Source organism: Grammomys surdaster, unplaced genomic scaffold, assembly GCF_004785775.1.
Source record: "Grammomys surdaster isolate TR1022 unplaced genomic scaffold, NIH_TR_1.0 126048, whole genome shotgun sequence".
Lineage (NCBI taxonomy): Eukaryota > Metazoa > Chordata > Mammalia > Rodentia > Muridae > Grammomys > Grammomys surdaster.
This window is the reverse complement of record NW_021620860.1, coordinates 276,463-293,337: the sequence shown is the minus strand read 5'-3', so window position 1 is coordinate 293,337 and position 16,875 is coordinate 276,463. Positions and strand designations below refer to the sequence as shown.

At 44.8% G+C, this 16,875-nt stretch overlaps 1 protein-coding gene and 1 pseudogene across 1 annotated transcript in view; both read right to left on the bottom strand.

Moving 5' to 3' along the window:
• Window positions 1-15,044, bottom strand: part of Krt23 (keratin 23) — a 16,925-nt gene extending 1,881 nt beyond the window's left edge. The window contains exons 1-7 of the mRNA XM_028755041.1: window positions 14,596-15,044; window positions 8,183-8,265; window positions 7,157-7,313; window positions 4,624-4,785; window positions 4,419-4,541; window positions 1,515-1,735; window positions 677-708 (exon numbers count right to left, since the gene is read on the bottom strand). Of these exons, the coding sequence (XP_028610874.1) occupies window positions 677-708; window positions 1,515-1,735; window positions 4,419-4,541; window positions 4,624-4,785; window positions 7,157-7,313; window positions 8,183-8,265; window positions 14,596-14,991 (1,174 nt within the window). The 5' untranslated portion in view covers window positions 14,992-15,044. The remainder of the gene's footprint in view (window positions 1-676; window positions 709-1,514; window positions 1,736-4,418; window positions 4,542-4,623; window positions 4,786-7,156; window positions 7,314-8,182; window positions 8,266-14,595) is intronic.
• LOC114610469 lies at window positions 9,443-10,029 on the bottom strand (annotated as a pseudogene).
• Window positions 15,045-16,875: the final 1,831 nt, after the last annotated feature.

Sequence of the window (16,875 nt, the reverse complement as noted above, 5' to 3'; positions counted from 1 at the left end):
GGGAGGGAATTCTAACAATCACCACTTCAATCTATGTCCTTCCTTCAAAGAGTTTGCATATACAAGCTGACTTTCCCTTATTTAAAATTCCAATGTCCCAAATGCTCCAACTTCTCAAGCTTTTGGAACAGTGTCATGATGCTATGGCAGGGGGGACATTATACATGGCAAGACTTCATTCAAAAAGTATTATATATAATACATATAAATATTATATATAGAACATTATATATAATATTTGAATATATATACATACATATATATGTATATGCATGTATGTATGTATATATATATAATCAATGTGGTCTGTCTATAGGCCACATGTATGTACATAACTAAATTTCATGTTTAGTGTTGGGTTCCATCCTCAAAATGCCTCATCATGAACATGAAAATACGTAAGAAAAAATCCCACTCCAAACCCCTAATTCATTTATTCCTGAGCTTTTAAAATAAATACTTAGCATTTTTTTGCTAAAATAACCAGGGCCCACTTTGCTCTGTGGTGCCTAGTTTGTTAAATTAATTGAAAATTTCTGGCCATCTGGGAGTAAAATAAACATTGAGCTGAGGACGTTTGGGAGCCAAGTATGAATTATGACTAATATGGAGTGAGTGGACAGGCCGATTAGCTAAAACAGTAGTGAGACGGACAATGAGACAGATTCTCCTTTACCTTTTAGTCTCGATTCAGATCCATCCATCGTCCTATGAAGACAAAAAAAAAAAAAAAAAGCCATGTTAGCAACAACCAGCCTTTCCTTTGGTTCTTCCTTTGCTTGCGTGCTACTTTTCAGCTCTTTTGGGAGGATAATTGAACCTGACAGATTCAAGATCCTGAAGTTGTGGGGGCATCTGGATCATGAAAGAGAGAGGGCCACCTCTCAGAATCTCTGACGTCAGGAGAATTCTCCCAAGTCTTCCTGTTCCTCCCTCCAGCTCTCTGCAGTCACTAATATCCTTTCCAGAGTTTGTGTCTCAAGTCTGGGGTTTCTGAGCTCCTCAGACTGGGCGTAGTTTGTTCTAATCAAATTTTTATTCACGTAGTTTCAAAAAATTTTCTGATCCTTTTTTGGGGGGGGATGGGGAACCAGAGGACACACATGGACCTTGTAATGGCTAGCTATGATTTCAGGGATAGTCAGAAATATCAGTTTGAAAATCTTGACTCTTTTAGTGAATCTTTCTCTGCTGTTAGTCTAAAACCTTTCCACTGCGTTTTGTTTTTATTTTTTGAACTCAAAGTGAGTGCATTCTACTGGAGAAGCACAACAGTCATACCTGTTCGTCCTTCCTCCATCTCTGCTTTGAACCATTTAACTGTTCTGAGAACAAACCTTCACATCCAGGGAGAACCAGCCTTTCAGCTCAGACTTAATCAAAGGCTGGATACAGGAATCTTCTAGAGAAAATTACTGTTTCTTTTCTCTCTAGAGCCACTGTAGCTGAGACCCTGGGTCACATCCATGCATGGAAGTGTCATGTCCAGCATGATCCAGCTGCTCCTGTCTCACCCTTCAGTGTCTCCCTCCAGGAGCCGGCGGTAGGTGGCGATTTCGTTCTCCAGGTGGGTTTTGATGCCCAGCAGCACCTTGTGTTCGTTGTTCTGACGTTCCAGGTCTTGGCGGAGCTGCATCAGTTCCTCCTCATAGTGGGAGATGATCTGCTGCATGTCCTGGAGATGGCACGAATACCGAGCCTGGGTCTCTGTCAGCATGTTTTCCAAAGCAGATTTCTGAAAGAGGGAACAGTAGCCCATTCACTAGTCTACTGAGGGCTTCGGCAGCACGAACTTGCTCAGTGTTAACTTACTCTGACTTCTCTGCAAGGCATTGTGGGTGACGCTGGGGAGAGACAGGCTGACTTACAAGATTGGGTCTTGGGGGTCAGTGCTGGGCCATGTTTGGCAGGAAGCCATTGTGTCAGGGAGCTCTTGACAATGCCACCGTGTCACCTAGCCGTAGTGGTTTACTCTACACACTGGGGATCAGACAGGAGCTGCCTGGCTTTGAACCATTCCTGATGTTTCCATTTAATCTCTGGTTAGAGGGAAAATTCCAGGATGGAAAGGGTGCATCCTCAAGAGAATGGTCTGATGGAGTGATGTTATGTGCAATATCGGATGTGTGGTTTTATGTGATCACACTTGAATTCAAGACGAGCAGCGAGTAACTTTTTAAGGATATATATGTCCACAGCCATTATCAGACATTCCTGTATTCGTGAAAATAACTTAGATGTTGATCTTAAATTCAAATGATAACCAAGTGTCCAGTCATTTGGTAAATCTAGTCTAGTTTGTGAGTGATAGTCTCTGATATCCAATAGTGACAGGCTGCCATTTTTGAGGAAAATTCTGAAGCTTTAAAATAAAGTATCTCAGGTAGGGTTGAGATCAAGCCCTTACTTTGTACAGACTCATCACCTGCTTTTCTGTAGAACTTTAACTTCAAGGAGAAAAATCATAATCGTATTAGCTACCCACCCTTGAATGGCTGCTTAGTTTTCAGTGGGCTCTCATTAACGCTGTCTGGCTATCAAACCATATTCCTCTGGTGCAGGCATCCTCTCATTCTCCCAGAGGCCTGTTTCCTTCCTTCCCCTTTATCCTTATGCCTCATCTTCACATTTTCCCTCTCAGCCCTTAGTCTCACTGAGGAATGGAAGCCATCTGGAGAGCATACCAACAATCAGTCACCCTTGTTTCCAGTCACGGACTTGATCTATGTTCAGGTACCTGAGACCTCCGATGATATGAGCTGTCCGTTGCCGTCACCTCCACCACCCCCTGCCTTCATCCTTTCTTCTAGATGATCCTACCTTGATTTTCTGCCTTAAATCTCACTCTCAGCTACCATCCAGCTTCTCTGCTTCCTGGCACAGACAGTAGACTTCCTCAAGGATCTGGCTACACTGGTTGCTCCAAATCCCTCCAAGGTAGCCTACAGAATCCCACACTGTCTGGATCCATTGTGACCTGCCCCATTGTCCCCCTTCCCTTCCTCTTCCCTCTTTGCCCTTCTTTTCTCTTCCCTTCTCTTCTTTCTTTATCTTTGTTCCCAGATGCTGCAAGAACACACTTGTGCCTCCTGGCTTTTACATTTGCCATTCCCTCCACTTGCAGATCCCTGCTCCTCTTCAACCTGTAGCCACATAAAGCACCTCCTCACCTCCCTCAGACCTTTCCTCAGCTGTCTGGTGCTCACAGTGTTTAAGGTGGCAGCTCTTTATTCTGCCATGTCTCCCTTTCTCCCCTGCAGTCTTTCCTACCCGACATACATATAGTTAGATGATTTACAGAATTATGGTTTACATTCTCAATGTTCATTACTGAATTCTCGGTTCTGTGCCTAGTGCCAGAGGGGGAACACAGGTATCAGAGCCAGATTGACCCCAGGACTATTGTGAAACAGAACGTTTGAAATACACTGGACCCTGCAGAGCATCGTACCATGATCATGACTGCCACCTTGACAACGCATGGGAGACAGGATCCTCACTACCCAGCCTGGGATAGTGTTGAATTAGTGATCTTTCTTCTGCAACCCCCCAAGTGCTGGGGTTCTAGACATGTATCCCCATGCCTGGCTGACAGTGCACATTTTAATATCTGACCTCACTATCATTAATTCGCAAAACAAGGCTATTTACCATATGGTTTTTGCAAAAAAAAAAAAGAAAAAAGAACTAATTATGCCTATTCAAAATGCAGGGTAAAGCATCTCTCAGGAGGTACGTTGGTGATGATCAGGAGGCTCAGTAGATACGAAGGGGATCAAAGGATAGGTTGCACGGCATGAGTTTTGGAAACAGCACGTACACAAAGCATCTTATCAAACCGCAGTGAGAATAGAAATGGCTTACACTCAAGAACATAGGCAGGGTGGTGGGTGACATGTGGTGGGTGACATGTGGCATGCATAGTGAACAGAGAAGTACATTGGAGTCAGCACAGCTAAACGTGCTGCTTATCATGCTTGAATTCCTTTTTGTTGGAGTTTGGTTATAAGTGGGATGAGGACTGATAGACAATATATATGGGGGTGGGGGCTCTCTAGCATCCCCACCTCTGAAATCACAGGGCCTCACCACCAGCAACTCACAAGTTGTGTGACCTTAGCTAGATTTGTTAGCTGCCTGGAGCTTTGGTTTCCTTTTCGTTAGAATGAGAAGGTTAACACCTACCAGGAAAACACAATTGGACGATCAGTAGCATTGGGTATAAAGGGTCACTCAGCCAAAGTCTAGTTATGTCTTTGTATACATTTCTTCTTGTTCTCAACATGAACATTTTGAATGGAGAGTGGACAATGAGAGAAGTCCAAAGGGGACCAGGGAGCTGTGGTCAGGTGACAAGGTCAAGGAAGGCCCTGTGGAGGAGACTGTACAAGGTCCAGGATTCTCCTAGCTCAACTCACCCTGTGGTGCTGGGCCTGCAGGTCAATCTCTAGGGCCTGGAATGTTCGCCTCAGCTCATGGATATCACTTTGGTTGCCCTGTACAGGCACTGGATTGGCCACCTCCTGGGCCACGGTGGCTGACTGTGGAGCAAGCATAAGCAGGGCATCAGTGTCGTGACAAGTGGCAGAGAGGAATCAGGACATCTGGTCACCTTCCCTTTACCTGTTCTCTAAACCAGGTGTCCAACTCTTGATGTTTCTTCTTTATTATCAACTCATATTCCTGCCTCATATCTTCCAAGACCTTAATCAGATCTTCCCCTGGAGTCGTGTCCACCTTCACGCTGACCTTGAAGTCGCTTGGTAAGTGACTCTCCTCCATTTCCTGTTTAGTGACAGAGAAAGAAAATCAATTGTCCCGTGACAATCAGAAGGCTGGATTGTTGTGTCAATTGGCACTGGTAAATGGTTCTATCTATGTGGTTGCCACTCTCACTGGTGTGGCAATTCCGTAGTTATTACAAATCAACTAGACGTCATGTACATTTTCTCCAAAACTTTATAAAATACAGACCAACATAACACGTGTACCACAGTTTGGTTATAAAATGTCTCTCCCAAAGGGCCATGCGCTGTGGGCTTGGTCCTCAGCTACTAGCATTTTCTTGGTTGGTTCAGAAAACTTTACGAGATTTGGGACTTTGCTGGTGAGCTCCTGTGTTTGGGTCCTTGGAGAGATCTTATCCCTGGCTCCTTCCTGTCTGTCTATCTCTTGTAGCTATGAAATGAAGAAGCTATTTTTCCCTATACTTCTGATGCTCTGACACATTGCCCAAGTGCATGGTCAAGTAGCCATGAATGGAGCTCCTGAAACTCTCAGCTCAAATGAATTTCCCTTCCCTAAAGATGTTTCTGTCAACAGTCATAACAATGAGACACAACATAGTCAGGGAACATGTAATAGGAACTTGTGGAGAGGGGCTTTACACTTCTTGAAGGACAGAAAGAAGCAAGATAGGGGGACGGACTGAGGAGAAAGAGGGAGAAAGAGACAGGGGAGAGGGGGAAGAGAGAGGGAGGGTGAAAGGGGGTAGGGAAAAGAGGGAGAAGAGGAAGAGGGAAGGGGTGAGTGAGGGGAGGGGAGGGAGAAGAAGGAGAGAGAGAGGAGGAGAGTCTTTCACTGAATATAGAAGTCTCCAGTCTGGCAACGACAGCTGCCCAGTGAGCCCCAGGTCTCTAGGACTTCTAAAACAGTTCCATGTGTGGGGGACTGAGCATTCAAAAGCCCATCTGGTGGAGGGCATTCCATATTCAAACCATAAAAGCACATAGTCAGAAGGTTTCTTTGACCTAATTCCTTGGTTGAGAATATTTCAGAAACAGTTGCAAGTCCAGAGCCGGTAGACTCCTTTCTAGCAAGTATTCATTGGCAATGTGTCTACGTAGTTAAGTGGTGAACATTTCCAGTCCTAGGCCAAGGCTTTGGGGAAGCAGTTAGTTCAGCAGCCAAAAGCCAAGGATTAAAGAAGCTTTATGCTTCTCTAGGGTTTCAATGAAACAGCAAAAGTGTAACTAAGAACCACTGTCTAGACAGCTATTTATAAAATGGGCTCTTTGATGTTCAGAAGCAACCAGGTTTGTCTGAAGTGTTTTTCTGTCCTTCTGCCAGTCTAGGGGACATAGAATGAAAAGAAACTCTTCTGCAAGTCAGGTAAATACATCTGTGGGTTAGGATTCTTGAGTTTTGGGATTTAGCATCCTCTTTATTCCATTGTCCTTGTTTCTGCACATGGGGCCGGTGATGGATCTTACATGTTTCTTCTCCTATCTATCCCTCCCTCTCTCCCTTTATGCCTCTCTCCCTCTATCCCTCCCTCCCTCCCTGCCCCCTCTCTGTATGTCTTCATATATGTGTGTAAATGCATGTACCTCTGTATACATGCACGTGGAGACCAGAGGTTGAATTGGGTATCTCTCTCAGTCAGTCTCCACCTTATTTTTGACTCTCTCGCTGAATCTAGATCTCTCCAGTCTGGCAATGTCAGCTGCCTAGTGAGTCCCAGGCATCCCCATCCTCCATCTCTGCTTCCTTTAGTGCTGGGCTGCATGCCACCACATCAGGGGGTTTTATGAGTGTGCTGGGGGTTTGAATTAATGTCCTTAGCTTCTGCAGCAAACACTTTATTGACTGAAACTTATTCCCAATCCCACTGTTATGATCTTTCTGCATTTCTATGTGTGTAGTGTGCATGCACATGTATGTTTGTATGTTTGCATGCACATGTATGTTCATGGGTATGGTGGCTCAAAGTTGATGGTGTTTTCCTTATTGCTCTCTACTTTTTTATTTTATTGAGGTAGGATCCCTTGCTGAACCTGGAGCTCACTGACTTGATTGCTCTTGGCTAGCCAGCTTGCCCTGTGGACCTGGTCTCTGCCTCCCAAGTGCTGGAATATCTACACTTCCTTAGAGTGTCCTGATTCTTACAGTATTATACTAACAAGTCTAGGTAACCAGCATGTGATAACACATTAGTAATTACCACTATTTTGCCAATCATTGCCAATTATGATCGTACTTGGTGGTTTTGTTTAACATCTAAGAAGATAACTTCAAATTGGAAAAAGTAGATGTTTCTGTGGTTCTTTATGAGGAACCTGGCACTCAGGTGGTGGTCCCTTCAGTTACTATGGGGTCACACTGGACTGAGAAGTTAGGAGTAGAGAGCGTTCCCGGGAGCCCAGGGCAGCCTCACCTGCTCATGGCGCTTCTTCATGAGGATGAGTTCTTTCCTCATTCCCTCCACCTCCTGCTCCAGGTCTGTCGTGACGATGGTCAGATCATCCAAGGTCTTTCGGAGGCCCTCAACTTCAATTTCCAAGTCTTTCTTTAATGAGTGTTCATTTTCAAACCTTTGGTGAGAGAGGGGAAGAGCAGCCTGTTGTTGGAAGGCCGCAGGCTTTGCCAGGGTCCGCTGGGGTTTAGAGAGGATGCTCAGAGGATGCTCCTATTTCTGAGTGACTGACTGGTACAGACAGGACGTCTTTAGCACATCAATACATTGAACCAGGACGTATACAGATGCGTATGTGTATATAGATATACACAGACACAGCGCATTGTTTCACGCTATGCTTGTCTGTGGTGGTGACTCAGTGCCAGCTTTTAAACAGAGTACAGAATAGAATACATGCAGCCTGATATCTATCACCTAGCTTTATTACCCATAAATACTTTGCATATGTGTTTCATCTACATACATTGATGAAAAAATGTTTTTTTTTCCTTTGTGGTTGTTGGTTATTTATGTTTTTAGATAAGATCTTGCTATGCGTTCCAGGCTGCTCTTGAACTAAATAAATTCCCCAGGCTACTTTTACAATGCATGACCCCACTGCTTCTGCTGTCCAGAAGCTGAGTTTACATGTATATACCAATTCACATTGCTCATTGCTGAAAATGCTCAAAGCAAATCCTAGACAGTATGACGTTTTAACTCTAAATATCACAAGGTACCTTTTAATTAAGGAAAATACATATGTATTTTTCTAAATAAGTATAAAAAATTACCATACCTAAAATGGAAAGTTCTTAATAGCACCCAATTCTTGGTTCGTATTAAAAGCTTCACATGTGGGCTATCATGTGCGCATGTACCTAGGTTATTTAAATTGCACGTGAATTTTGTGCCACCCTTTAATTATCATCCAGCAAGATTTTGGCAGCAGGTTATGGCAGGCCGAGCTTTCCTGCTGGGGAACTCTGTGAGGAAGGAACTTACTTGAGGTTGAAGTCATCCACCGCCATCCTGGCATTGTCAATGAGTACAACAATGTGGGCATTGGCCATCTTTCCGTCCACTATCTGTAAAATACGTTCAGAGAATTATTCCAGTTGGACAGACCTAGCCATGGCAGAGGCATGTCTGCCTCTAGGTTTCTTCCACCAGTGACTTTCAGCACAGACAAACTGTTTTCCTTAAAAGAAAAAAAGTGTGCATGCGTGTGTGTGTGTGTGTGTGTGTGTGTGTATGTGTATAGCATGATTTTAGTGCACCATATACATAGAGGAGCCACTGGAAATCAGAGGATACTGATTTGGGTGCTGGGAACGAAACCCAGGTTCTCTGAGAAAGCAGTAAGCCCTCTTAAGTGCTGAACCATCTCTCCAGCCCTCAGACAACTGCCTCTTTATGCAGCAGAATGATGCGACTCAAATCACATGTGCTAGGTGAAAAACACGGTAAGATCATGTCTGCAGTAGGTTTCACTGTCTTTTTAAAAAAAATATAACTTTCTTTCCCTCTTTCCTTCATTATTATTGATATTACTTATTATTTAAGCCACTACCTCTAATTAGTGTTGTCTGTACATGGGTGTGAGCCATGCACTGGGGAGCAGCCAACTACCAGTTATAATCCCTTCTCCAAAAGAAAAATAACTCTCCCTCTTCCAGTGGTCACCAGTTGCCAACAGGTCCTCAGCTAGGGGTAGGGGCTCACAAACCCCTGCCCCGTCCGTACTGTCCTTTTTCTCTGGCTTGATTTTATGCAGGTCCTGTGAAGGCATCTTAGCTGCTGGCTGCACGTACGAGTGTGAGCATTTGTGTGTGCAGTCGCCAAGTCTCACGGCCTGAAGACAGCAGCACCTCACAGCAGCACCTCACAGGACTCCTCTCCCCATCCTCTGGCTCTTACATTCCTTCTGCCTACTCTTCCTCAATGCCTTGGAGAGCAGGGCAGGCTGATTATACATGAGCCATGTATAGCTGGGCACGCACAGTCGCTTACTGTCAGCAGTTGGAACAGTTACGAGTCTCAGCTAACTCCCCTAACTAGTACCCACCGCAATAAGAACCTTCTCTTACCAAGGCTGAGAAAAGTCCAGAATTATGTAAAGCTTTGACAGGCTGAGATCGACTAGAAGAGTGAAGTAAGGAAAGGCCTTCTAACTATCTGGTAATGAGACTTTTCTTTTTCTTTTTTCTTTTCTTTTCTTTTTTTTTTGAGGCAGTACTGCAACTTTATTTGACATTCAGCAGGTTAGCTCTCATCCACATTGATCGTCTGTAGATTTTTGAATGTGGTAACAGGCACGTAAGTTACCAACGTGTAGAGCTTGTTTGGTGAATCCTCATCTTCATTACGTTTTCTGGACAAACGTACTCTGATGCGATATGGAACATTCCTTATTCCCTTGGCCCAGATGGCTTTATTGAGCCTGGTGTCAATGCGCACATCTGGAGTCCCCATTTTCTTCATGGCAAACTTTCGAATTTCTTTGAGTGCCCGAAGAGCACGCTTCTTGAAGCCCACTCCATGGATGCGCTTGTGAATGTTGATGGTGTATTCTCGGGTCACCACCTCGTTGATGGCAGAATGGCCCTTCTTCTTCTCGCCACCCTTCTTTGCGGGAGCCATTCTGCCGGGCCCAAGTTGGAAAGGCGAGACTTTTCTTTTTCAAAGATAGTGGTGTATGTGTGTGCATGTGTGAGTGCATGTGTGTATGCATGTTTGTGCATATGCCCATGCATGCCCTTCAGAAGGACGGAGGAGGACCTCAAGTGTCCCACTCTATCACTTGCCTCCTTATTCCTTTGAGACAGGATCTCTTACTGAAGCCGGAGTTAGGATGGTGGCCAGCAGCTCCCAGCTGGCTCCCAGCACCCCCCAGCCCCCATCTCCCACTTCTCACTAGTGCTGGGTTACAGGGCTGCATGCTTATTCCTGGCTTTTGACATGAATATGGAGGATTCTAACTGAGGTTCTCACCCTTGTACAACAATTGCTCTTGCTCACTGAGCCATCTCCCCAGAGTCTGAGTCTTTTCTTACTGTAACTACAAGGTAAGATTTTCTAAAGTGTGGTTATTATCTTAGGCATGTGTAATTCTTGCTAGTGACACATTCATATTTCCAGTGTGAGAGCTAATTTGAAGTATACTTCATATAGTCTTCATATAAAGAAATTATTATTATTATTGTTGTTACTACTACTATTGTCATTATTTTTCCCATAGAGACTAGAACCACATATATATCCTTCAGGAAGATGCATTTGTAATGTATTTGTGACGAGATTCCCTGATCACAGCTATGAAAACACAAACTCAGTGAATTCTTTACCATCAAATGATGCTGCTTAAGAAGTTTCCACAGTATTAAAACCTTTAGCTAGAGGCTCACTAGATATTTACATAGGCTTTATTTACATTAAAAAGACTTGTTGGAGGTGTTCGAGCAATTGGGTTTACAGGACATTGGCATTTGAGAAAAGGACTCACATTTGATGTGTCCAACGATCTTTGGGAAAATGAAGTCAGTTTCTCATTGTCTAAAGGTAGAGTACTAGTTACGTTCGGAGTATTGCTACAGAGTGAAGATGTTATGTTTCTCTGGCCTGGCTTCCTTCCCGATCAGGCCACATGGTTGGGCAGTCACTCCGCCCTTGTGCCTCGGTCCCAACATTTGTTCAATAAGGGTTTTGTATTAGAAACAGGTGACCTCAGAGTTCCCTGCTTTTAAGCTTTTGCAATGCAGCTGGAGAGGTAGAACCTGTGGTGTTCCCACTATATTTGTACAGGTAATTCCTTTATTTAGAAAGGATTTTTTTCTTAGGGTAAAGCTCTTCCTTAATACAAAGGCGCCTTTTAAAAACCCGAGTCCTATTTAAAGCTTCACCAATAACTTGGAATTTGGTCCTGTGAATGAACAATAGCAGCTTTCACAAGTAGGGGGTATGCTGGGTCTGGACCTCAAAGAGCAGGGCTGGGGTCACCCACCAGCTGGGTGAGGACATCGGAGGCTCTTTCTTCATCCACGACAATAATAATGGTCACCGACACTGACCAATTATAAGAGTCAGAAGACAGTAAATGAGGTAATGCTGCAGGCATACTTGGCCTGCTACAGGCACTGGGAAAGGTTCATTGACCTTTGCCCTGGAAGTGGAAACTGCAGGTATTTCCTTGCTTCTTGTCCACAGCACTGCTTTATGGCATGTTTTTTAAAACCAGCCTTCTCACTTCTAGGCTTCTTATTCTTGGTATTATTTGACCAAGCAAAATAAAAGTAGCTCTGCCTCCAAAGCTCGGGACTCACTGAGTGACTGTATTCATCCATGCTACTAGGCTGACTGACAGCCCCCTCATGAGCAGTCTTTCAGTGCAAACACCAGAAACAGAGAAGTCAAAATACCCTGTGACCTTCTTTGGCTTTTTTAAGTTGAAGTGATCACTTACCCATTGAGAAGCCCACACCAGGTATGTAAGCCCACCCTCTCTCTCCGCCATCACTCTTACCATCCACAAGAGTGAGACCTTGGAGTGTACTTGGCATCTGGGATGCGTAAGACTGGGGGATGAAGGTCAGTTTGCAGAATGCTTGCCTAGCATGAGTTCAATACCCAGCACTGCATAACTGGAACATGATGGCACATTCTATCAAACTCAGGGCAGAAGAGGCAAAGGTAGGAGGATCAGAAGTTCAAGGTCATCCTTGGGTACATCGTGAGCTCAACACTGGTCTTGGTTACATGAGACCATCCCTCTCTCTTTCTCTCCTATCTACATATGTACGTGTATATATGCATTTACATATTTATGTTTATGTACCTGAGTGTTGTGTGTGTGTAACTTGTACACGGAAGACTGCAAAGGACAGAGGGGTCATTGGACCACTAGGAACTGGAGTTACAGGTGGTGGTTGTGAGCCAACTTTTAGGGTCTGGGAACTGAACTCAGGTCTCCAAGAGTGGTGACCATGGAGCCATCTCTCCTGAAGCCACATCTCACATTTAAAACTTCTTCTCACTCCTTGGCTTTACTTAATATGGTATTATTGTAGTGCGGCCACCATTTCCGAGACGTCCTCTGTAGTCATAAAAGGATGCAGGTGGATTGAGAAATAAGATATGAGGCATATATTTCAAACCATATGTTGTAATAATCATCTAGATTCTCCCCAAGGTCTAGAGTTCATTCTTTGAAAATGAAGTTGATGTATTAGCAGAGTATCATTGCCCCAAGGTGTGCAATCTCTTACTCAGGAGAGGCGAATAGACAATTTGACCATGCTCCTGAATGCCAAATACCAAGAATCATCAGGGAGTTTTAGAAATGATATTCCTATTGCTCTGTCCGATTTCTGTGTTCCAAAAGGTTTGCATGCATTTCTGAACTCCATTTCTCACAGTCTTTCGAGTAGCCTTTAACATTGCAAACTGAGGGTGAAATCTCTATTTACTCAGAGTACTTTATCAGGACCAGGGAGAGGCTAGCCCCAGGTGACTGAGGAGTCCCTTAGGCAGAAGTCAGGAATGACAGACACCGCAACCTCCAAGAGTGACACTCTTCCAAACCAGAGAAGATGAAACATCTAAAGTACAAGTCTAGAAAAACATGGACCTTGACCTAGTTGACCTGAGAATCCAGAGTTCTGGCCCCATAGATAGAGGGCTGCCTGTCCTTACTCACAGCTGAATCTACTCCTTACCCCTCCCACACACCCCACCAATTCCATTCTAAAGAATTTAGAAAAACAGGTATAAGAAGTATCCAGTTTCAGTCCCCTGGTCTGGAAGCTGGGGATAAAAATATTTGCTTCCCAGGTCTGTGAGAGTTGAACGTTGTGGGCTGTGTGTGTTATGGGCTGTCCTGTCAACCTGCTGCATCTCATCTTTGGACGAGGCTGTGGATGGTAGGTACCACGCTGGGGTGGAGGTTGGATTCTTTGAAACGGACCTGAGCTCAAGTCCCACCTCCACCCTTTGAACTTCAGTTTCCTAACCGAGTTGTGAAAATTACATCAGATAATGCAGATAAGTCCCATTGTGGCTGAAAGCCCTTTGCACAGATTTAACACCCTCCACACCGATGGGCATACAGGAAGTGCTCAATAGTTGTTTCCTCCCCTTTCCTTCCTCTCCCTACTTCTCTCTCTGGTCGGACTGTCTGTTGTTGGAGCAGGTAGAATCTGGTATTTCTTTTGGGAGTCTTGCTCCCGGCTCTCCATCTGCAGACATCATCTTTCCCCTCCATTCTAAAACCAAAGCAACTTCATGAAACGAAAAACAGCGTGAGGATGTTGAGTCACCTTGTTTTCTTCACAGAGACGACCTTGCACTCTGTAGTTAAGGCAATTATGCACTTGGTTATTAGGCCGATTATTCAATAATTAGGGGTCATTACAAGGACAGATTTTATATTATCTTGATTGGTCCTTCCTACATTCAAGCAAAGATGGCTGAGCATTGTGAAATAATATGGCATTAATATTGGAAGCCTGAGATGGCCTTTCCTTTCCGGAGGTGGGGGGAGTTAAATCACGCTTCCACGGGGATTTTTCTGGAAGTCCTTCATACAAAGGGAAGGTTTTAGCTTTAAGAACACAACTGTGAGATGATTTCGCCCCCCCCCCCACTTGTATCCAGGCACCCCAGAAGGTAGGAGCTGAGCATTTTAGGTGTTTGGTTGAGAAGCATGTTATTGTTTTTGCAAGTGTATCTCCGTAGACTAGCCCATCTCTCCAATTTTTAAATGTCCAATTTTATCATCCTTCCCCTCTAGCAATATGCCTTACTCAGAAGTGTGAGCAACTTTATCTCTTAGCAGCTTCTAGAAAAATAGCCGGGGATGTCATCGAGATATATCTGCCTGGTGGAGTGTGACAGCTTTTCCCACGTGATCTACACAGTGGCAGAACTCAGCCTTTTGTTAATAGAGAGTCACACTGTCGCCAGGACTCTGAGGTGGAGCAGAACTGATCTGATTTGAAAGCAAATTCTCTCCTAGGCCTTGTGTACCGAGGGTGCACCTCACAGAGTAGCCCTTATCATTTCGATGACGTTGGATCTTACGTGATACCTGCCCAGTGACCGACTGCCTGACACTCCTAAGTTTTTCCCCATGTTTTAAAGTGTGTAGAAAACCAGGCAGTTTTTCTATTTAAAAGATAGTCTGTAATAACTCTGAAATGTTTGCTGTCTGGTTTCTACATCATTTGTAGAAAGGAAATTACTTTTACAAACAGATTTCCCATACTTAGGTATGGCAGTAAGATTTAGGTGAGCAGTACTTGAGCCAAGTTCTTTTGCTATTTGCTCTGGGAATTGGCATGTGCACTGTCCAGCTCCCCCTCCCCTATCCTCCCTGGGTATGGCAGTACCATGGTGAGCTACAGGGTCTCTCAGTGTCTTACCTGCTCCTGCAGGTGGCTGATGTTTTCCTCATATTGGGAATAATCCTTTCTGTTGCTGGGTTCTTTCTCCTGATGCCACTGAAGGATGCGACTTTCTAGCTTCGAGTTGGCCTCCTCCAGAGCCCTCACCTTCTCCAGGTAGGTGGCCAGGCGATCGTTGAGGTTCTGCATGGTGGCCTTGCCATTTCCACCTAGCAGGGGACCGTTTCTTCCAGATCCCCATGACCCTCCATGAGGCAGGCAACCTGGTGTGGTGAAGGAAAGGGAGATGTGAACACCCCCTGCGCCTCCATGGACACTTGGGGTCCTGTGGCAGCTCTCATGCCTCCCCCAGGTGCTTCCGAGGCTGTGGACAGAGGCCGAGTAGCTCTGGTTAAAGCTCTGGCTGGAGTTCATGGTCCCATCTGTGTATGGAGCAGGGCTATCTCAGCTCTCTGACACTAACAGGACTGAGCTGCCTCAGACTGCTTGGGATGGTTTTATGCCCTTTGCTGTGGGAGTTTCCTTCTCTGACAACTGTACCGACGAGATCCTATCATTGTGCAATGTGTGTTTCCTCTTGGTCAATCCTGAAGTGCCCCTGGGCCAACACACTCTGCTGTTGTTGTTTAGAACCACATGAATATGCCAGTTACCGCCTCCCTCTCAGTGGTAACCTGGAGGCGTGGCCGAGGGCATCAGGTGGGTAGCCTGTCGTCTCAGATGTCTTTCTAATCTCGCAGTGGAAATTTTCCAATGTACATCCGCCCAAAAAAGGTCAGGTTAAAGTCCACAATAACACTGTTTGGTGTGGTATAGATTTTCTTTAAAAAAAAAAAATCAAACATTAATCACACACACACACACACACACACACACACACACACACACACAGAGCTCTCCAGATAAAACCTCTTATACCTGGGTAAGAAAGACTTACAAGGTTAGAACCAGAACAAACCAGAATCTCAGGTCCTGGAAGAAATCTGCTCCCTTGCGGAAGGAAACAGAGAGGGCTCTGAATATCTGATTCCTTTGTGTCTGTTGCTGTTTGATGGAAAGTAATTTCAAAGGAATCACTCTTCAGAACAAACCCTCAATTACAGTCGTAATTAATTAATGAATGACCGGCCTTCCGCTTCCAGGATGCCTTTCATCCCAGCACACCTCAAAACCAAACAAGCCAGCCTGTGCCTGGGATGTCCCTGGGCTCCAGAGAAGAAATACAGCTTCGCTATTTGACTAGCAGCACTGGGTGGTCCTGTTTTTTTTTTCTTTTTTTTTCTTTTTGGTTGAGTCCTCAGACCATTGGCTTGTATGCGACCTACAGCAGGGACTATGGAAACACGAAGCCTGTCGTGGTCTGACGTGCTTGCTGCATCTTAGCTTCCTGTCAAGGTAAAGGTTGAAATGAATAATGATGTAGTTTGAGGCAGGGACTCTGCACTTGTTACTGGTGACTCCATTTAAAGAGGATGTAGAAATAAAATGTGGAGATAGTTCAGAAGGCCAGGGTTCTTGCTGGGTCAGCTGGAGGACTAGGGATCAACTCCTCAGAGCCTATGTGTGGTGTTGCTGTTATAACCTTACTGTTGTTATAGTGGGTGCAGAGACAGGAGGATCTCTGGGGCTTGGAGGTCACCAGTGCAGCTCCTGGTTCAACGAGAGACTCTGTCTCAATGGGATAAAGTGGAAAGTGACAGAGTAGAACCCCCAGTGTCCTTTGGTGCCTTTTGGTGTGCTCATCCTCCCCCGCCTTCACACAAACATGAGCCACGGGTAAACATGAGACAAAAAAAATGTCAGCTATCAGAAGAAATTTTGGTGTTACTCTTCAATGCCACTAACTTCACAGATAAGGAAAAACGAGGCCTGTAGGGGACATAGGGAGGATGAACTGAGTTAGGGAAGCCATAGGGGGATTCTCCCTGCCACATAGCACTGTTGTCAGTCATGAAGATGTCCTGTACAGCTCTTCTTCCCTAATGGTAATGGTCCTTTTCAGCCCATCAATCCTTATAACAACTTGTGCGTGCATGTGTGCGTGCGTGCGTGTGTGTGTGTGTGTGTAGGGGGCTAATGAGAATGGAATCTATAACCAGGGATAGGCAAACACTTTCCTACTGACATCCACCCCCAGTCTAGTTATCATACACTTTGCAGATAAAGGACCAGGGCTTCACCGAGGTGAATGATTCAGGGTTATTTGCATGCACAGTGTAATTAGTGCACGACTTTGCCTCTTCCTTGGAAAGACGGATTCAAAGGTCCTTCAGTAACTGTTTTCTGAATTCTCTGGAA